General features: G+C 36.5%; 1 protein-coding gene across 1 annotated transcript in view; it reads right to left on the bottom strand.

The window, feature by feature from the left end:
• IQCK (IQ motif containing K) overlaps nt 1-23,587 on the bottom strand; it is a 54,219-nt gene that overhangs the window by 8,630 nt on the left and 22,002 nt on the right. Inside the window, exons 8-9 of the mRNA XM_075718991.1 lie at nt 19,839-19,862; nt 18,054-18,165 (exon numbers count right to left, since the gene is read on the bottom strand). Of these exons, the coding sequence (XP_075575106.1) occupies nt 18,054-18,165; nt 19,839-19,862 (136 nt within the window). The remainder of the gene's footprint in view (nt 1-18,053; nt 18,166-19,838; nt 19,863-23,587) is intronic.

The raw sequence follows: 23,587 nt of genomic DNA on the forward strand, positions 1-23,587 counted from the left end.
ATTTATAATAACTGGCTTTTGATTAATGGCTGGAAAAAAGTTCAAAGCCATACTTTAAAAATCCTGTCCTGCTTTCAGATGAGTTGAGGGTGATTGACACTTGCCAGAAAATATGTAGCATCTTCAGAAGAACACTCTCAATACATAGTTGTTTCTATAAACAAGGTACATGAAATACTATAGAACTAGATGTTTCTCTTTTTAGTCTAAACACGGGCATCTTGGTTGGCTTTGTTAGAGCTTGATGCCTTAGGTCTAACCAAAGGCCATGCAAAAGGGAGCATTGTAGCTTTTATAATAAAACAATTGGACTATTCTACCAACTTACAGGATTACAAAGCAGGTGCTTTTTATTAATTGATGAGAGCTAAAGCTCATTTTTGATAGATAATATATATTTATTAAATGTATTAATGTGTGTTTTATAACGTACCCTTTTTTCCGCTGATTGTTGCATACTGGTATCTTATTAAGTACATCTTTAAAGGATTTTCAAGACAATCAATGTGTACCATGATGACTGTACATAAATATACAAAACTACAAAGGTTGTAAAGCATGGGCAAATGTTTTATTTTCAAAATGCTGTTCTTAACGAGAATAAAGGCTTTACTATTTACTTACAATGTTTGTGTTAACTTGGTGTTAAAATCTACCTAAAATTTTTCCATTACAGTAAACTGATGGTGCTACAGACAGCATTGTCCTGTGGTGATACCGTGGGTACAATTCTGCAACATAAGCTAGGTTAAACTGACGGAAACCGGCTTCTAGGGGCTAGGGCCACATTCTTCCACCTTTGGCCACATTCCCACATTTACCCTTAGCTCTGGCACCTATCAAACCCAAAGCCAGTCAAGGAGCTGAGCAGCCAAACCCTTAACACTACAAGTGATATTTTTTTTTTTTTCCAGTTGGCTCAGCAGTTTTCCTGTATTGGCTCAATTGCTAGTGCTTGTGAAAAGGAGGGGATAGGATCATACAGCTGGGATTGAAGAATGCAGGTTGGGAGTTTTTTCTTTAAATGGTTTGATTTTCCTGATCTGGTGCAACAACCAGCATCACCAACCAGGAAAAAAATGAGGGGTGGGTACTGGTATAACAGTGAAGACAAAGTCTGTGTAAGTGATGGAAGAACTGAACCACAGCAAGAGCTAGAGAATATCCATGTTTTATCATGCTTTCATTCAAAACAACTAGACCTTTGTTTGACTTGTATGGAATTGTGAAATTATAAAGGCCTAAGTAGGACTATGCTTGACAAGACTGAATTAAAAAATAATGAGGGCTCCTTAGCAGGGGGCCCAATCTGATTTTTATTCTGCTTGCACCTTATGTAAGTAAGGACACATACACAAGATCGCTGAAAATGCTATCACTGTGATCTTAATTTTACACTTTCAGCACATGTGCTAAGTGGTAACAAAAGGGCCTTTGACTTTTCCCCCTGCAGAAATGCAGAGCAACCCTAGCTCTCACTGCCTTCAGTTGGAATTGCAGAGGCACAGTGTTTCTGAAAATTAGACTGTTATGAACAGAGCCTGCATTTGTGTAAATTGTCACAGCCCTGCAGAAGTCAGTGAAGCTACTCTAGTTCATGCTAAATAAAGATTTTTGCCTTAGTTTTAACACTTGCCTACATGGGGCTGTAACCCTGTTTATTTTGTCCAGAGCTTTGTCCCTATCAGAAAAGATTGCAACTGAGCATTCAGGAACACAAGATAAACACAGACTCAAAATTTTTGGCTAAATGTGCACAATTCCATCTGTTTTAACAGAATTGTGCTCACTTACTTACTTACACTAGGACTGAATTTTGTGTTGGCATGCTGAGTTCTTACATAATCTCCCTTTGATTTACACCACCTCACATGTAAAAGTAAAACTGTAATACTAAGAGTGTTACTAAATCAGTACCACAAAGTTTATTCCATGAGCGCTGTGTTCCGTGATACTGGTGAGAAAACTAAAATCAAGCTATTGAATGATTTTGTGTATGTTCTTCTGATTCTTCTGATTTGTTTCCCACTGCAACCATACAAAATAAAACATTAAATACTTAACTTTCCAAAACATCCACAGAAACAAAAAAGTAAACATCCATACTTCCACAGCAAATACTCTGTTGTTGAATAAATAAAAAAAAAAAATCCCCCCCAACCCATAGATTTCATCTATGCATGGCATTTTTCTGCTTTGACACAGCTTCAGCAGTCAGATAGCTGTACACAGTTCTTAGTGCCATCTGTGGGAGTTGTGCATGTGTAGCTGAGGGCAGAGTTGTTTGCTAGTAAGAAGTTACTGGATTGTTCAAAAAAAATGAAAGCAGCTCTTTGAGGTTTTTGCTTTGAAGACTTTTCAATTAAAAGTCAGTGATGAAGTCATACAGTTCACCTAGTATATAAATATATTTTTGTCATTTAGGACAACAATCAAGGTCAATAAAGAATAGTTTTTCTGTGTCTCAGTGAAAAGAAGAATGTTATCCATGTGATTGCAAATGGTCTGCCAAATGGGAAAAATCAGTCAAACAAAGAGCACAGGGTTGCTCACTGGAGTAAACAATTCTAAATGAACAAAAGCTCTACATAAAAGTAAAATGTCCCACCCCCCCCCCACCCCCCCCCCCAGTGAAAGCTGTTTTCAAAGCTCTGTATTCTTTCAGAGTGCTGTAATACAGATTAACCTAATGTTTTTCTTCTGCTGATACAACAGTCTAGTTCCTCAGTCAACATCTGTGATTTCAGCTGTCATATTCTGTTCTTAAGATTTTAATATTTTATAAACTGCCTTTTAACTTGTAAAGATAAAAATCTGTTTTTCTAATTCTTACAGTTCAGAAGATGCATCTGTACTGTACACCTTTCAGCAAGTTTGTTGGGAGATTTATATATAAAAGTTATGCTAGAGGGAAAGAAGGCCAAATAAGCCCAGAAAATCCCCTTTTGTACATACAGCTTCAGGTGAGCTTAGTTACCCTTCCAAGGCATGCAACTGAAAACCAGCAAACAAAATCCTCTTGGTACGTACCCGGAATACCGGGCTGCAACAGGCCCGTGTGCTAATTTAAGGTGCTCAATGTGGTATCAACCTGGAAGATCTCAGCTCATAGGAAACATACAGGAAAAGTGATGTATGATGATAAGGAACACGGAGAACACCATAGAAACCCACAATATGACTGCAGTGGCAGGATATGCCTGATGTTCTACAGGGGTCAAGGCAATATGTGCCCAGTGCCTTGCTGGCACAAGACCCTTCTGGATTTTAGGGCTTTTGTTTGTACAGCTGGTAAGAAGAAAAATCAGAGTGGATTAAATATCCCATGCGACTATGAATGTCCCATATACAAAACACTAACTATTGTGTTGACTTTATCTAATATTCCTTGATGTGATGAGGCTGGCCTTTGCAAATATTTCATAAAAATTGCAACAAGTTCAAAAACCCCAGGGCTCACACACTGTTTCACGTGAAAATGAGCAGGTGTTTTAGGTAGCTGCTAGCAGTGCTTTTAGTCAGGAGTGTCCATGTCTTATCATAACCTGTGTTACTTAAGCATAACAATTTCAAATCACATCACACTAACCAGGAAGCACAGGTTGTCAGCATGAATCTGGATTTCAGGCAGTTATTTAAATAGTTTTCGACATATACTTGCTTCCTATGCAGACAGAAAAGTAAGATGTCCTCAGGATTCAGATAAGCTGGAAAGATGGAGAAAGAAGCTGCTTGGCTAAGTCTTTTCACTAGAAATTTCCATTGGAAAAATGTATTTTTCAGGCTGCGACACCTCAAACTGAACTAACTCACTTAAAATATTTTGAAACGCCTAAGGAAGATGTTTCGTTTGTATATTAGCATAGCTCCCATGAAGTTTAGAACAACTTAACACTAGCTGATAATCCAGCCCATTTCTTTCAGACAACAGGTATCTAAAAGCAATGAATAGTGTAAATGTCACTATGAACAACTAGCTTACAACCATGCCATTCATATGCTGAATTTTAACCAGTTCAGTCTTAGGAGTCCTATCATTCGTTCAGCAGAGCAAGAGAAAGACCCATTTCTATTTTCAGTTACATTTTAAAAAAATAAGAAAAGTTGAACTTTAAGAGCACAGTTCCCATTTTATCCCTCTAAATCCCTAGTCACTGTGGAGTTACGCTGTCAGATTCCTACCGTTGCAGAACTGTGATTTTACTGCAATGGAGACCATCTCTTTTTCTTTACAGAGAATTCCTGCATGCTGGGGAAAGGTGTATGGACATAACCGGGCAGAACAAACTGCCCGAAGATGCAGTTGTGCAGTCACAATTGTAACTGCAACTGCCCTGTCAGTCTCAGGGCAGTGCCAAGAAAACCATTCTTACAGGAGGCTGGATTCAGCTCCCATCAAAATAACAAACACCTTAACTCCCAAGATGTTTGTGTAACAGAATGTGTGAAAATTATTGACAGAGAATGCATAATCACTAATTTAAGGAGGTGCAACATAAGATTTAAATAGAAGTAACACAATCACAATCATTGGTAGCATGATCACAGTATTTCATACAGTTTTAAAACATCAGCTCCTGTTTTAAGTCCTAAGACATAGAGCAGCTAAGGCCTTTAAGTGCTAACACAGTGTTAAGTTAAAAAAAAACCCAAACCAAAAACTCACATCTCACTTATTTCCAGTATTACGGTTTGTATCTATATAGGTCATACGGTTTCTACTGTCAGGACAGTTGAATTTGTTAGCACTATGTTTCAGTCTCATTACTTTTATTTTTTAATATATAGCGAACCTGATTAAACTATGCTCTAGTCACATGCATGTTCTAAATCATAGGACACTATAACCATCACTACAATAATAAGCACTAATGGTGACTGTGATTAATCTCCTTGGAAGTGAGGTGGGGGTTGCTCTGAAGAGGTTAGCACAACTGGCAACTGTTATTTTTGACTTGCTACTCCTACTATAATAAAGTTACCTATTAGTTTGCCACGTCCCTTGCAAATGCAGCTCATTTGATGTATTTTATCATGTATGTGTGGCAATGCTGAGGCATAGATGATGGCTAAAGGAAGCACTGGCTTTGAATGCATTTGGATTTACTGTTTTGGTCAGCTTCTAGGAGTGGTATACTCAAAAATCTGCAAAACCCCCATCAGACATCTGAGGATTGGCCTTTGTCCTATTTATGTATGCATTAAGTTCAAACATCTTTACCAGCTATTTTGGATAACAGAGGCAATTTTCCCTCATCTTAATGCACTAATACAGAATCAGGACTGATGTTCCGGTTCGAGACTTGGCTGTTTCAGCATAACAGCGAAGAAACTATGACCTACTTTATACACTACTGTATAATACAGCTGGTTTGTGACAGTAGCTTATGAAAGGTTTACACACCCACACTCTTTGTTTAAATCACAAGAACTATGAGAATTACATTTAGTAATTTAAATAGTTGAAAACAGTAATGAAAAATACCATAGACTCAGACTATAAGAAGATGAAAATCCATTAAAGAAAATCTATCGGAACAACTTATTAGCAGGGGCTTAGAGTAAAATATATATATAGAAAGGAGTTTCACCCTAGCCTCCCAATGAAATGCCAAAGAAGCCTGAACATGAAATTGGAGCCACCAGAAATCTGTCTGAAATAAGACCTGACTTTTAAAGAGACAGTTCTTTATAAAGTGTGTATAATTTTAGCCTCTTACTACTGGAAGTCAACATGTAGGTAATTACTAGTGAAACCTTTCACTTCAGGAAATCTTCAGTCACTAGTGATAGGAAAATGATGCATTGAAAAAACATATGTTAATTAAAAACCCCCCAAAATAAACTGGAAATTATGCCCATAGACATGCCTCCTACTCATGAATCTGAAATGGAACTGTCAGAGGATCACTCATCAAAAGAGCCTTCTGCAAAATGGATATATAAAACTGACAAGACAAACCTAATTCTCCAAATTGGCAACAGAGTGTAAAATGCTTAGTCTTGCCTCCGTGACTTCAAAGAACAAACAATTTCAGGGCATTTTTTAATTCACTTAGGATTAGATTAGGGAAGCAAGAGCTGACATACAGGAGACTCTTAAACACCAACATCCAGTAATGGAGATGGGGAAGAAAGGGCTGAAAGATATCTAGCAGAATTTGTTTGTGCAATGCACCATGTTTTCCTAATATTTCAACAGAAAGATTAAGAATTCATTTGGATATATCTGGATGGTATTTTTACAATTGAAGGTGTACAAAGAGAAAAGAAATACTGGAAGATGCAAGCATTAGACTAGATGAACAACTGAGTTCAGGAGAGAACAAACCACACAGAATTAGATATCCTGGAGACTGTATTGCTACTGATTATCCAAGTGCCCTCCAGATCGTTCAGTGACCTGAGATTCATGAAGAGACACCCACAGGAACACAACAGTTTAGGGAAGATGACCCTGGACTGAGAGAAAAGTCCACAATGAAGGCAACCAGCACATCTTCAGTGTATCTCATTAATGCCATTTTTTTTTTCCATGCAAATAGTCAAGATAGAAAAAGAGAATGGTGAAAATAGAAAGAACTGACCAGAAATGGAGAGAAATCATTCCGGAGTGGCAGGTCCCCACCAAAAAAGCATTTGGGGATTTACAGGCAGAAGCCAACATGGGCAGAAAACCAGAATGCCAGATTTGGTGGGCAGCTTCATGGAAACTGCATTTACACCCATTAGCCCTTCTTATTTCTGAAATGTTTCCTACTTGCAAAATATGATAGGTTCTGTAAAGTCACCACATTTAAACTCTTACACGGACTAACAAATGATCAGGTAAAAAAAAAAAAAAAAAAAAGACAGTTACATCAAAAAAGACATCCAAGTGACTGATACTGCAGTCTGGGTTTCAAGGGAAGTCTGGGGCAAGTAGCTTGTATGTTCGGCAATCTGCCACCCACTTCTTTGCTAATCTCTGAATCATATTTTAAGACTTCACTAACAGTTCGTGGTCTTTTTTTCCCTGCCTTCTCCCCTTTTTTTTTAACCCAGAGTCTCAAGTCTAGTTTTGCTGCAGGACTATATGGAGGTTTTACTTTTTAGCTAGTGACAGCCTTTTCTCTAGGCTTTTGATACATCTCATAGTTATAAATACAAATTTTAGTTTTGTGTATCTAAATGACTAACAAAAACCACCAACAGAATTTTCAATAAAAATGCTCCCATTTTTTCACTATTATCTTGAAAAAGGTTGAAAGAAAAGAACAAAAAAGATTGCAAACCAAGAAGAATTTCTCCTTTCCTTTAAAACAGAAAAACAAACAAAAAATTATGTTTATATAATCACAGAAAAATCACCAAATTGCAATTGTCTTTTTTCCATTACAAATCATTATTAACAACTGCAGAGTGATGGGTAAAAATACAGCTTTGGTACTGGAGGATTAGTTCAGACTTGTGCTAGCAGATACACTGCTGTGCCTGTGTAAGCACAGTTCAGAAGATCACGTATATTGCAGCTTATCTAAATTATCATCTTTCCCTTTTTTTTTCCCCCCAAACGTTCCCAATGTAGTTTCAGAAAATAAATGTTACTGTAATCTTTATAACTTTTCAAAGACATCTGAGTCCAGGGTGTGGACCAATAAAGTGGAATCTGCATCATGAGTCTTATGACTTTTATCACTACATTCTCAGCTGTTAGTGCCAAGATTAAACTTTCAGAAACATCTCAAGCATCTTGAATTAGGCTTGATGAAAACCACCACATACTCAGCTATCGGCATTGCTTTGTTCTTGGATTTTCTTTTAAAAAAAAAAAATTAAGGTCTTTTGTGTAATTGAAACCTTATACATGTGCTTTTAAATCAAAAGCAATCACATATATGAACCCATTTTAAACCATTTTGACTACAGCACTTTTGTCTTCAGAAAGAAACAACCGAGTACCAGTAGACACAGTAATGTTTAAACAAAAAAGCAGAATCAAATTCTTTTAATTGCAGTGTCCTACTGACAGCAAGTAGCTTTCCACTTTAAACCTGTTTATATGGCTCAGTTTGAAACAAAATAATTTGAGGAAATACCTTCAACATGTCAGATCTTAACATATATGTGTGTGTGTGCATGTGTGTATATATATGTTATACGACATAACACATATATGAAGGTGTAAAACCTTGGAAAATGGGGAGGTCACCACTTACAAGAGCTCCATAATGAGATTAATTAAAGAATTACAGCTACAGTAAAAGGAGGGCAGATGAAATTAGAAACAAATTATTTTGTTTAAAGTCTTCCTAAAACTTGACTACATTTCAACTCCCTTTGGTGAAAATGGAGAAAAATAAATAAAGAAAGAAACTCTCACATAAAATGGATGAATTCTTTACAGTTTACTGAGATTAATTTTCCTAAATAAACCACAGAGGTGCAGTCTTTAAGAAATCCATTAGCTATTCAGACTATGTCTTTTCCTAATCCAGCATTATTACCTACAGTACATTTTAAATATTTTTTAAGCCTAGTATAAGACATCCCATTTATATATATCCCATTTTCAGTATTTTCCTTGGGAAACTACTCAGTCCTGCAAACATGCATGCGATTGTTTATGGCCCCATTAATAAGGATCCATTAGAGCACATGACTACTTATGTGTTTGTTTGTTTGTGGAATGAATTCCAAGAACTTTCACAGTGTAGCCATTTTTTTGTGGGTACTGAATTTAACATTTTTCCCATCCTCAATTCATTCTGCTTTGATGTGATATGATTATTTACTTTGATATGATTACATACAGCCATCCTTCAAAAGTATGCAGACTAGATTTCCCCGGTTCAACTTAACTTGGTAAGCATATTTAGCTCTCAAATCCTTCCTCATAATTCAGGTGGAGACATATCACAGCTGTATAAGGAGTGACTGACTGCATTTCCTTGCTTGTTGACAGTATGCATCTGTTCCTGCTCTAGCACTCCTAAAAAACACAGCCCGTTCTCCCCTTTTATCTGCAATCTCATTCATAGTTTCAAGGATTTTCCAGTGACACACACCTACATTTTGAGTTCTTTACCATGTTGCTGGTTGCATCTTCCCAAGGGGAAAGATTTTTTCTATGAAGGAAGTATTTTTAAAATCTCTCAGTATGGGTGAGTAATAACTCCTACTGCCAAAGTAGAAATACAGCTTGAAAATCGAATGGAATGTAAAGGAATATCCTGTATCTGGAAATCAACCCCCCACCTGCTACGAAGATTACTTTCTCTCTCAGTTTGGTTTAACTAGATTTTCCACACACTGTACATTCACTGTTACAGAAGTACCTTGGCAAAGCCAAGGCTATGGTTGATCTGTAAGAGCTGCTAGCTAATAGCGTCACAATTATTTTTGCCATAAACCCAGGAATATTTATTTCTTTTACTATTTTCCCTAAGAACAATACTTTTTAAAAATAAAATTTTACACAGGTAAGAAGAAAAGAAAGCCCTTAGGAAATAAAATAGCTGGAAGCACTAGAGAGTGTATACAGAACCAATTGTCTTTCCAACAGCACACAAGCAGAGAAATAACCACTGTAACAGACAGTGTCAGTAGAGTGGTTTGTTCATGTAAGTGATGAATAAAGATTTAGGTATTTTCATAAAAAAGGTCAAATCTTTTCAAATTCCTTTCATTGTAGGACAGACACTTTTTCATTTACAGTGATGTCTCGTGAGTACTGCACCTGCGTAACGCATTGCTCAGAATCATGACTAGATGGTGTTTGTCCACCTCACAGAGGCACAAATCAAATTAACCACGTTGTTAACCAAAAAGCAAAGGCCTATTTCTTCTTGGAAACATTAAAGCAAAAACACAAGCTATGTGGGATACCAGGTAGAAAACAAGAAGATGCAGCAAATTATGTCCAGTTTCAAACGGATGTTTTAGGCTGCAGATATTGACGAAGGTGATATGGGCAGCCCTAGATAAATGCACACTGGGAAAAGAAGTTCTCCTAAACAGACAATCAGACAACCTCATGGTAGATCATCAGCCTCATGAAACCAAAAGCAGGTCTTGCTATGTGTGTGCCACTGTGTCACATCCTGCCAAACATGATCTCAAATAACATGCAGGTTATTAAATCACCTATTTAAATACATTTACATTAAAGTAATTTCAGCAAATTGGAATAATAAAATCAGAAAGGACATACTCTTCCAAAAAAACCAAACCAAACCAAACCAGCCCAACCAACCAACCAAAACCAAACCCCAAACCCTCACATCCTCTGGAGGTTGTTTTTTTATTAGCTGTATTTTCTGTAGAAGGTAATATTTTTTAAAAATTCTGTAAAATGTTCTGGAACAAATTTATCCCATAAGCTGTGCTATATTTGGGAGAACTCTCTTTCTCCCTACAAGTCTAAAGCTGTGAGCCACTCAACTGAGGCTTGAGTGCTATGCTTCTCTCCACATTTTCGGTCTGAAAGTAGAAACTTAAGAGTAAGGACTATCACACCTTAAATATAGATAAATTTGTGGAATGTAATGTTACAGCAGTTGGTAGTATAGCAAACAAAATGTCAGTGAAGAATGCTGTAGCTTTATGATTGTAGGTAAAGGCTGAAAGAAACACACTTTCTTCTTCGCACTCAAAAAGAAATATAGCGGGCATATGCATTACAGAGGTCAACAGTCCTGCAAGATGCTATTAATTTATTAAATAATTTTCATGCAAAGTTTTCACACTTTCTATCTCAGAACACTTTTCAAAACTAGTAATAAATAGTGTAAAAGACATAGTGAAAGAAGAAAAAGAATTATAAACAAATTAAAAAAAGAAGATGCTTTAAACGTGCTGTGAAGTGGGTGGAGAATCAGCGGTTTATATGAGGCTACATTATACCCCAGCCTACCAAACCAAGCAGACATACCATGCAGGGTATGGTTTCACATGACACAGCAGGCACAGGACAGATTAGCTAATCTAAAAGTGAGCGACCATCAAAAATGGGCAGTTTTCCTTCCTGCTATTACCTTTGCACCATTTCCCTTATACTGGATGTAAGGCTTGTGTCATTACTGGGCAAGTCAGTTTATCAGGCTGATCCAGCAGAAAACTAACCCGAGGGGCAGCAGAACAGAACTGAAGAGCAGTTCTTTGTCAGATCTGCCGGCTGAACCAACTCACCATGAAGCCATGATTGCTAGAGCCAAGAGAAGAAAAGGATGGCAGAAACCTTGGTCAAAGAAGGACAGGACTGCCTTTCTAACGGAGAAGTTGCTGGATCACCGTAGCTGCCCCATAAAAATCATACTTTTGGTCCCTACTTGAAAAAAAAAAAACCAAAGTCTTTCATTCTGGTTATGTTCTAATGAAAACTAAAATTGGACTGTTTGTTTCAATAATAATGAACATGTTTTAACACACTTTCTGAAAGCAGAAAAATAAATTAAGAATGCCTTTGGATTTGTTAATTACAGCCAGTTTACATTTCTAACTTCCTCTTAATATCCTTTTTAAATATCACACTGGCCAAGATTATACAAACATGCTTTCATAAAATCATACATCCTTGCCTAAAACATACCTATGAAATAAGGTATACATAACATTGTGCTGAAAGCCACAACAAAGCAGAATCTGACTGTTAGCTCACATTAACTGAGTCTTTGGCTGATATTTTCATGGAAGGCATGCTGATCTTTCTAGTAGTGTCAATAGAATCACATTACTGCTCGAGTCAGCATTTTCTAAAAGCTGTTTGGCAGCTCACCATTCATCCCCTACAGTTAGATTCAACACTGTTTACAGCATCTAATAAACAGGGTTAGAGTCATCTACAAATTTAAGAGATACTTCATTGTTATTCTTAATGTAGTTAACTTTGTAATAAATTGCTGTATCTATTTTAAAATGTTTTTCTTCTTTTTCTTTTGATCATGAATCTTAATGCTTTATTTGTGACATCTGAGTTTTTAGTAACAATAAATGCTTTGTCCTGCTTGATGTGAAGAGCTCAATGGTTTAATTAAAGGGGATTAATTGAATTATCTGAGTTAATTAATTCAGTTAAACCCAATGCGCAGAAAGACAAGGTTAAGAAGTAGTTGCGTTACGCTATTCATTATTGTATGAATGCTCACAATCCACTTCAGCGCAAAGTCAGCTGGGTTAGATTGAATCACTGGTAAAAGCAGTTTAACCTTGCTGACTTTAAAAAGAAATAGGGTTTAATAACATTAATGAACAGCAGAATAATAATAGCAGAAATAGGAGCAGCTGGAGCACTAATAAAATTAATTATGGCATCGCAACTGAGATTGATAATGAAAACCCCTGGACAGTAACTTCTCAAACTAGTACAGCTGTTTCCAAATAGCCATCTATCTGGGCCCCAAGGCTATTTTATATATGGATACTCTTAAATTAACTTAGCAGAGCTCAGTTAAGAGACAGAAACAATGTGATAATATTGAAAGCTAATGTGATATAAGCAACATGAACTCGCACTGGTTTAAGAAAAAAATTGAAAAGGGGCAATTTTACAACTTTCTTTGAAGTGGTAAAACAGCTGTGTGTCCTAGAGTCCTAAAATAATCAATTAGATGACAGGAAAGCTCTATAAGAGTGATTAAAAGGAAATTTGTTTTTCCTTTTGAAACAATTGGCAAAGACAACAAAGGAAATCTTATCACTACGTTACTCTCCAAAACAACATAAATATAGGTTATGGAAAGATTAAATTTCTTCAGAGACCGGAGTTTTTTGAATCAATTCAACTGCCAGATGACACAGTCCACTCCACCCTTAGCCCCTACTTTTCTTAGTTGCAACATTTTGAAAATGGTTTCATCTTGTCCTCTGAAAACGCACTGGTAATTTTCACCTTTCACCGAAGATTTTACATGCATGAAGACTGCAAACTATGATTGTATAATCATCTAATATCATATACATCCTTTTTCACAATGGTATGTTGTAAATATATAGGTTTATTTCTTAGAAGTAAGTGGGAAACGTATGCATTTGTAAGTCCTACTGGTATGGTGGACAATGGAACATGTGAAAAAACATGCCTTGATGAGATGATGTAAATGCTAACAAACTGAAAACAGAGTCCAACACACAAACAAACTGCAATCATTTAAAATTAATTGGCAAGCCTGCTAGGTCAGCTTCTATCATCATCTTCAGGAATGCAATTATTCAACAATTAACACTGACAGAATTAAGCATGTATTACAAAGAGAAGAATTTGGCTTTTATTTTTTAAATTTATAATGAGATTAATTTTATCACAGAAAATGTGAATCCACTGTTTCCAGGTCTTCATAAACAGATCTATTTATGTCTTCTTTAAAAAAAAAAAAGCAGCCCACATTTTTTCTTTTCAAAGTAAACTCTTAATAAACCATAGTAAATAGGCTATGAAATCCCACAAAGACTTGCTCTGCCAAAGTTTTCTTTACATATCAGCCAGGTCTGCTGGAAGACAACTTATGTCTCATGGATTTTATTTTTCATCATTTTTGTACAATGTTACTACTTTGTTTAATCTCCTAGCTCTAAGCTACTAAAGCCAAAAATTCTACTTCACTTACTGCATACAAACACCCCATATATATATACACACACACACATAAATGCAGTTTTTCCCTGTTGTGATGTATGATTTTGATCCTCAGAATGAATTCTTTTCAGCTATAAAATATTCCTTAGGCAATTGCATGGGTTGGTAAATAAAACCTGACCTTTTGTGGATTAAAACTGCAATATAAATATGAATAAATGTTTGGAAAATCTGTGCAGCCCTTGTAACAAACTGCAATCACACACAAAAAAAAAATCATGACAGTCTTCCAGTTTCAGTATTTGTACTATAATGAATACTGCCCTGAAGGAAATTCTTTTTGTTCTGAACATTTCATAATTAAGTGAAGCAGTGATCAAAAGGTCCTGCACATAGCACAGTGCAGACATAGAAAAGCATGTAAGCTCATGGCACCTTGCAATATATAATACCATAATAGCAAGGCAACTGAGGAAGCTGTGATACATAAAGGAACGTTTTGAAAACAATGCCTTTTGAAAAATTACTCTTTTATGACTGCTTTGATATCAGCTGATACTTAAGTGTCCCTAGGATTTAAAAAATTCTACCCTGAGAATTCTGCAGACTGAATTCCCACTTAAGCCTTCACAGCTGAAATACAACCTGCAGGAACAGCTTTCATTCTGGTCCTGCTGTTGGTGTAGACACGCAGAACTGCTTTTGAAGTTATCATTCATTACTGTCTTTCTTAATTACAAGCCTGCCTCTCAATGTATCTAAATATCTACTCAAAGAAATCTACTGCTATTTGTACAGCACCGGTATCAATGCAGACTCCTTCTTATGACAAGAACTCCTAACACTGGGAAGGAACATTGGAAGAATGTCAAGCATTTTGAAGTGTATGCAGAACACCAACTAATTCTACAATCGGAATTGGAAAAGTAGATTTCTCCACTGGATATTTTCAAATGAACTCAAGGTGTAACACATATAGTATAAATCTTGCAAGATTACAATGGAAGCAGATTTTACTGGACACATTCTATTAAACAGCATGATGCAGCTGAAGCTAGCTGGCAGGAGCTTCAATGCAGCTCACACATTTTCCCTGGAGATCACGAAGAATGGCTGTTTGGGCAGGAAAAGTACCTCCAACAGGAAAATGCTTTTGCTTGCACTTGCAAACCACAGAATTATCCAGTAGCTGCTGCTGCAGTCACCGTATCTCATCACAGGGAAAGCAGCAAAACTGGAGACAGACCTCCCTCTGTGCAAGAGCTTTGTCTAGTGTAGGTGAGCCAGGAGGTGCTGCTGAGGTTGTCCAGGCTCTGGGGAACATGGTGGATGCAGTACTTGAATGTGATTCTCTCAACTGCAAACATTAAATCACCCTGTGGTACCAGTTTGTGTGTGTGACTGGCAGGTGAGCACTGCAGAGGATTAAAGGAGGAGGCACATAGAGGCAGCTTTTTAACAGTGAACACCGTCGTAGAGGATGAGAGTTGCCACTGATTCACTTCATGTTATGTGACAAAATGTGGATTACTTCAGAAATCCAGAGCAACAATTTAAAATGTTTGTTCCCAGTACTGCCTGGAGTTTTCTGCACAGCTGTTGTGTGAGTGGGTTTAAATACTGTTCCAATTCACACAAGAGAGGAGAAATTGTGTTACAATAGCACCATGTATTAAGATATTTATTGGAAAGATTTGTACTATAACTACTGAACCCTGTGTTGTTAGCAAATACCCAGTGGAAATACCTCTGTATCCAATTCTGATTGCAGAATTAGTTGGTGTTCCACATACACTTCAGAAGGCTTGACAGCAAACTTAACACAGCGTAACTGTAACATTACCCTGACTAGATGTCCTAAAAACTAGTGCTATCCAACAGATATGCAAGTACAAATAGGAAATAATAGAAAAGAAGTTTAGGGAATCAAAGGTTTGCCAGTGGGGGAGCTTGAAAACATGGAGAACTTACCAATATGTAAGTTTGTGCTTGCTGGTATTATAAAAAGTAGCCCATCTGGAAGTGCTGGGATTTCACACAAGAAAGAGTCTAGCATTTGTTTAAAATGTTATCATTAGCCTCAAGCACCTATTACATTTATTTTGCGTGAAGGAAAAAAACCATCAAAATAAGGAAAACTGAAAATCAGGGGCTATTTTGTAATCCCAGTTGTTACAGTGATCGTTACTAGTGACAGACTTCTCCTCCTTTCCCCTTTTAGGCAAAAATTTCAAAAGAAGATTGCAAGCAGAAAGGGAAATGTATGGAACTTTCATGCCATCCTTTTAGCCTGATCTACTTGTAACTAATGATAGATAGAATGGATGCACAATAAAAAGTGAAAGAATAATTGCAGTACATCAGGTTAATGACCTGACTGCTGTTAATTCCTTTGGTATTTACAGAGCACGGACTATTTTATAATTAAAATGCTTCATAGGGAAGTTTTAGTTGCATCATCTATTAAAAAGCAGGACAGTTTTGAAATTAACAATAGCCACAAAACATTGGATGACTAGAGTTATTGAAAAATTGCAAGGCCCTAGTCACAACAAGCTCTGATTGCTACAGCAGTGATGTTAATAAGTACTGTTTATGTATGAACAATCTTACTGTAGTTTCTAAAACAGAGCATACTGCAAGGATGTCAAACACTTAATTCCAGAATACCTTATTTCATATCTGTGCATGAGTACAATAACTCCGTTTAATTAAAAAGAACAGTAAAGTTGCTTAGAGGATAAGGAGAGAAAAAAAACATTTCAGTGAAGACCCAGCAGGACATATTCAATGTCCCAGCTTAGACTTTAGATGTGTAGAAATTGGGCACCTGAAGGTGAACCGATGAAACAATGGCATGGGCTATAGAGGCAGCAAAGAGAAAGAGCTCCAACTGGTGACCCACAAATATTCAATACTGAGTGAAGAGTGCCTAGGTCATTAGGCAACACAGAGGACAGAGGCCTCCCATTAAGCTGCCTAATTCCAGATTGCACATCAGCAGTTTTCTGTCACTTGAAATCCAGAGTTGTAGATTTTTCTGGATAGTAGGTATCTAACTGACCAGGACTCAGCATTTTAAAACCTTTCACAGAAACCTGATTCTAAACTCCCTCGCCCTGCAGATTCAAATGTAAGTCTTTCCTTTCTCAGTGAAGTCCCATGAAAACCAGGCTCAGAATGAGGGCATTGACAGATGTGCTTTTGTGTACTGAGCTGAAGAGGTCTAAGCCATGACTTGCCCCTGGCTTTTAACTCCTGCTAATCACCTGGAGATTGGCATTTCCTCAGCCACGAACAATAAACAGGTATGAGAAAACCATCTCATATTCTGCTCAATTTAACCAAGCTGCGGGCTGCTGAAAGGCATTATATCTCTCGCCAGTTCACTTTCTCCTTTGTGTTGCATACAGCAATCATGCGGCAACAATGTTGTGGAGAACTAACCTGCCCCATACCAAACACTTTCACTGGTCCAAACTCATGGTGCAGTTACACAGTCACTAAAATCAATGCAAGAGCTACAGAGTGGGATCAACCCTCTTGGCAGGTCCCAGTTTGATCCAATCGACTGTGTGAAACCGTACCCTGAATGCTCTTACGTAGTTCAGGGCAAAGACCGGCCATCTGAGAACACATCTGCAACAGTGCCATCAGACTGAAGGACCACACAATGATAACTGGTATAATATAATTTTCCCTCTCTTCAACATGTGAACAACATAGCTGAACGACCTCTTCTCACCTCCATCTATTGGCATGTAGTTCACATCCCTATGTGTATCACATTTGAGCCCAGCCCACAGAGGCTGATAAAATGTAGACTGGTTGAGGAGCTAGTGAATCCTCCTGAATTAGTAGGCAAAGAGTCTGGGAGAATAATCATAATTACACCACCGTGCCTGAGTAACTGAATGATAACTATGTCCCTGTCAGTAAAGCCTTATCCACAATCAGGGCGAAAAGGAAACACGTTACAGTGTCAGTTCTTTAAGCAATCTGGCCTCATTTCCCTTGGCAATTATATTGGGCTGTTTGGGTTTGTTTTCTTTTTTTAGAACTGTACAGGCCAACTTCTGCTATAAATAACTACAGGAAAATGCCAGTAGAACACTTACCAAATAGAAATCCCACAGTTCAGAAAAACTGCACAACCACCCATCTGGTAAAAATCAGTATTTGCATGTTGTGTAGCTGTTACAGGTCTGATCCTGCCCTAGGAAGTACTGCGCCAGCACATCATCACAGTACTCTGAAATTATTGAGCTTTGGCCCTGTACTGCATTTTTAATTGCCACTTTCAGCTATACAGGCAACTAACTTAGAGTAAGTAGTGACTGTAAAGAAACAGCCAGGCATTTCCAACAGACATTGCCTTCTCTTCTCACTTGTGATTCATGTCTTACTGTGTGTCCTATTTCCTAATACAACTTGAAATATAAAAATTAAACACTTAATGTAAAAAGAAAAGCCATTAAAATATACAATTTAATTCACCTACCTTTGGCTTCCTGCTTAGACCAGAATTCTTTCACTCTTTTAATAATATTTTTGTCCTCTCTCAACTGCTTTTGCCACTGACGTAGCTCTTGTATTTCACTGTCACAGCGGACCTGGGAAAGGGAAAACAGAAAATGCAACTAAAATTATATATGTTTGTGTTACCCAAGACAATGAGACAATTTTTTTCGTGGGGCTGTGGCTGGGCAAATACATGACATCCATCCTTTTTTTCAGGGCCTGATATAAAAGCACAATCCCAAAGGTTTACAGTTTTCAACTTAGAAATAAACCCCACATAATTGACAAACCACATTGAAAACATAAATATGCCAATTAGGGGATCATTTTGATTACCAAGGACTCTTGAGAATGTGATTGCAGTGAAACGCTTATTCTTTGAGTTAATTAAAATTTAAAGCATTATGCTGAAGGGTATTAGTGCCTTTAGAAAACCACAACACTATAAAACCAACCCATTGACCAACATAATAGAGCAGAAGAGGAGCATGAAGGGTCATACAGCAGGAAATTTATTCCAGCAAACTGATTCACACCTGCTACCAGCTGCAAATAGGCTTACTGACAATCCCAGCCATACAATTGTCACAAACCGGAGAGCAATTAATCTGTTATTTAAAGTAATTGGAATGCATTACATGATATCTATTCTTTGTCAGTCAATCACCCCTATGAAGGCCATAATTCTGCTTCCACATAAAATGACAATAGTCACAGGCCTTGACTCCATTTAAGATTTAAGTTGAATTCTTTATTGTTTTTGTATGGGTGTAGATCCTACTAATATAAGAAAGAGCTAGCTTTGCATCAACAGCTTTTACCACTCTGCTACTTGCACTTGTTCTAAGCAGGATTTGATTAATTAGTAGTATGTTGTCAGTTCTCTACGTCAGCATTCACACAATTACTACCTCCAAATGCTAGAGCAAAAATCCAGAACAGATACCATCCCTCTGACAATAGCGGGCAGGAGACATGCTAGTATTAGCTTAGACATTGGTAAGTAATTATTCTCTTAGAGTCATATTCAAATTATAATAACATTCTTAAAAATGCAGTATCTATTTTTTATAAATGTCACCTATATAAAATGTCTTTATGTTTTAGGACTTAATGTCCTAGTAATTCAGGCTGAAGTTGAATAACATGGTAGAAACAAGCAGCAATAAGCTTGTTTTTTCCTGGCACATTTTTGCTTTCAGGAAGCCGACTACTTAGTTTTCTAGAAAGTTTCTTATATTTATTTTATTCTTACATGATATGGTAATGAGTTTGCTCTGTGATTTGAACTCTATTACTCTACTCCATTACACTCTGGCTTTCTCCCACTTTTCTGAGATACATACAGAGCAAAAGAGCAGGACTCAGTTTTCTAGTAGTTAAAAAAAAAAAGGCAAAATTTAAAGAAAACAACATAAATTATTTATCAAAAATATTCTTTCCACCCAGAATTTCTCCTTTGTGATGCAGCTAAGAATGCAACAGACAGTAGCTGAACTCCCACAGCACTTTTCAATCCACTTAGGAGAAGATAACTTGCTACATTTCAGATAGTGCACTGGCAGAGCAGAAATACAATACAAGGTTACATGATCAATACAGACAGGCAAGACTTTTACTCAGTGATTTGACATCAGATACCTCTTAGGCCTCTAATAATATCCCATTATACTAATATAGTTCTGTATTATCTTCTATAAAAGTTATATGAAGTTCTTACAAGGTTGAGATGAAATTTTTAAAATTAAAAAAAAAATTAAGTTACTGTTACTAGTGATCTTCTTTTCAGCTATAAAAAAAAAAAAATCAAAACCGTTTTCTATTAAATCCATCAAATACTGTTTCCAAAAATACAATACAATCCCAAACATGGGATAGTTTCTTTAGGCTTGCAAAAGACATTTTTCTTTTATACTGTCACGTATGCTTTTATGGAATCCATAATTCCCTATTACATGGAGTCAGCTTATCTGCACAGGAAAGGGTTAAGGGAATGCTTATGGGACATATAAATGACAGTAGCAGAAAAGAGGCAGGAAGATAGAGAAATTACTGCATCTATTTCTAACTATAAAATTTTTGAAAAAATGAAGTGTCCATTTATAACTGCAGCTATGCAAGACCTGTATTTTGGCCCGTGACAGGGCCACAGTGATCTCTGCATACTGAAAACGAAGACATAAAAGGCAAGTATGTAGATTCTGTATACTCTCCCTAGATAAATAAAATAGTGCAACTATAGTGAAATACATAGCAAAATACAGGGCTCTGAGATTAAGGCATAGTCAGATAGACTCAAATACTCCAAAGTCCAACATTAAATCCGAGCAGTGAACATGAGCTCCCAGAACAAAGTGATTTTTTAGGAAAGTGAAAGAAAAGAAAAAGCAACACAGGTATATCACCTGCAGTAAAACAGAAACCTAACAAAATACTATCAACGTGTTCCAAATATGCTTAATAGATTGTAATTTAGCATAGTTGTGATAATTTCTCAGAAAGTAGTCTCTCTTTTGTAATCAGAGTGCAATTCTACCATGATTAAAAAGCCATGACTCCACAGCAAAATCTCCAGGCAAATAATCAAAGGGTCAAGATATATATATCTCCTACAGAGCAGCAATGCATGAAGCACTGAAGGAGTCTTAACTTTGAAGTGAGAGTTCACTCTTACCCAAGTCACTTGGATTGAATCTACGCTTGATGTAAAGAACAGTGAATATTTGTGTGACCATCTGGGTTTGAGCCTTTGCTAGTAGCCACAACTTGCTGGAAAGGAATATAAATTGTGATAGCAAAAGCACAATACCACTTTGTAAGATATAAAGATAAACCTGCCTCAATTCTCATTTAACTTTTGCTCAAACAATATTTATGTATAAAATAACATTGAATATTTACATAATGCTGTCCAATTTAAACTCCATGATATTACAAGATTTAGTCAAAATAAACTGCTCAATGCTAGGTGAGAACATGTTGCACAACAGCAGAAGGATAACACTAAGCTTTGACCAGAGACATTAGAGGAAAGTGTATTAATGAAAAATCCCTTCAGTCTAGAATAGTTATGCAAATTGTAAAGATTCAAAAGACTTCTTAAAACAAATGGCACTAAACATGGATTCTGCAGTAGAGGTGTGAAGGAATATATCTTCTTTTACTGGAAAAGTGCCTGGAAAATTGATACCTACCAATCAAGGGTTTTCATCAGATACCGAATACTGCCTCGGCACACAACAGATGAATGGAACCTCAATAAAAGAGTACAGTGAGATGCGAAGAGAAAGCATTCTGGTGACAGAGCTGTCTCAAGCCTTATCTGGGTGCTCCTCCTTACCCTCAAAGAGACCCCTCAAGATGACATCGTACTTTCTGACCTCCTTAGAGTATTCAGCAGTTGTAGCTTCCACTGCTGTTTGTTCTGGAATTTAATTCTTGATTAAACTTGAAATAATTTTCAGAGTACTCATCAACATCTCTGTATGAAAGATTGTAGAAAGAACTTTATTGATGGCAGCCATTAATTATTACTACCAAAACAAGTATTTTTTCTGAAATTTGCTGCAGATAAGGATGCATGTACTGCTTTGATCATGCTTTATTATCAAAACGTTCTCAATATTCTGTATCTATAGCTTTTTTTTCCCCTTTACATAGAAAAACCTTTACTGCCTGATCCATTTTTGCTAATTTTCATGTGTTTTTGATACTGGCACACTCAGACAGCTAGATGTGGCAGAAACAAGTGAAGTGTCATGAGAAGACATGATGCCCAGTCAGTTATATAACTAGATAAACTGTACCGCCTAGATCAATACGGTTAACGAAATATTTCAAAAACAGTTTGAGTCCCTAGAAGATGTGTCCAAGAAAAATAACTTGCTATGGTTTCTCACGCTTTATATGGCACTGTTTAAGAATAAAGACTTACAAGGTTCACATTTGTGATAGTGTTGTTAAAGACAAAACTATCCCGCCCAGATTTCTGAGTCTTTTACTTTTTCTGAAACCCAACAGTGAGTGCAGAATCCTTCTCCATCAATGTTTCAAACAAGTACCTATGGCATGTGATTTTATGTCCTTTAAAGTGTATCTTGATGAAGTACATTGTTCCTTTATCACAGTGCCATGTAAAATATGTATGTGTGCTTGTGTTTAATTATTCAATGTCATTGCAATGTGTAAATTTTTATTTCAATAATAGTGTTTAAAAGTTCCAAATTCTGTGAATTATAAAACAAAATTTAATGAAAAACATCACAAAAGAGTTTAAAATACTGACACAAATATCCTTAGAATGCAAAAGGGCATTATTTGTAAGCATTCAGTTATTACCACAATAAATCAGTGCTAGCTGACAGAGCTATTTATTTTAAAAGCAAATAATCTGAATTCTTTGGTAAATTTTCATAATACACTTTATCATTAATGCGATGAAATCCCATTTAAGCTTAGTGTTCTCTTAATTTACAAGCCCAAGGATAACACATTGCCCTATGTAATAACTTGTTACTAATTATTTTTATTTTCTATTCTGATTTTAATTTAAATTTTAATTTTTATAAACTCAAGTTCTTTGAGCTCTAATAAGCTAAAACATATAACAACTAACTTTATAGTCAGAATTATTTTTGATGTCTCCTACTTTTTATAGCTACAGTTTCTCTCACATTCCTGGGAACTGGTTTAGAATGATAAATACTACTGTGGAAATTTTGAAGTTAATATATACAGCAAGGAAGGATAGTGCCCTTCAGAATCTTTGGTAGAAGCACAAGGTATCTGAGCAACCTTGCACTGTTCAGCAAACATAACTGTTATTGGATAACAGTTACCTTTGCAATACTCCACTGTAAGGATGCCTGCAGTGATACTGTCAGTGCTAATTAATGTTAGTGTCAATGCCATCTCTGTTTAAAAAAAGAAAAACAAAGGCAAACGAACAAGCATAAAGTGTCACAAAAATCTATGAGTCAAGAAGATCATTTCAAGGTATTTCATCATCTTTGCCTGCATGGCACATTATAGTAGACACGCATATATTCATGCTTGTTAAAAGAAGTAAAGAACTTAACAGAGAGTATTTTATACTGATTGTTATTTAAACACCTGACATACAGACACAGATGTCTCGCCGTCCATTGCAATGAAATTAGTGCTATATCTGGAGACTATTTACAAGCTTAAATTTTGATAAAGGCAGTAAAAGACATTTCTTTGTCACCAAAGTCACCTGAATTTCAAGTCCATTTATTTTCAAGGTGTGAAGTTGTTAGAGCCTTTCAAAGAAATATTTGACAGAATCTGTTCAGGATTCTCAAAATAATTTATTTTGTACCCTAGGGTTAGCATGTCTGTTACCCTCCAAAATAATATTATTAGCCAGTTTTCTTTGTATTTATTTTATGCGCCTTGCTTTTCCCCCTTAAATTGGGGATTGCATTAATGTTGTATTACTAGTACGGCTTGCAATATCTGCTTGCCATTTTGTTTTCTCTTTCCTTGAATAAC

This window comes from Pelecanus crispus, chromosome 11 (assembly GCF_030463565.1).
Source record: "Pelecanus crispus isolate bPelCri1 chromosome 11, bPelCri1.pri, whole genome shotgun sequence".
Taxonomy (NCBI): Eukaryota; Metazoa; Chordata; class Aves; order Pelecaniformes; family Pelecanidae; genus Pelecanus; species Pelecanus crispus.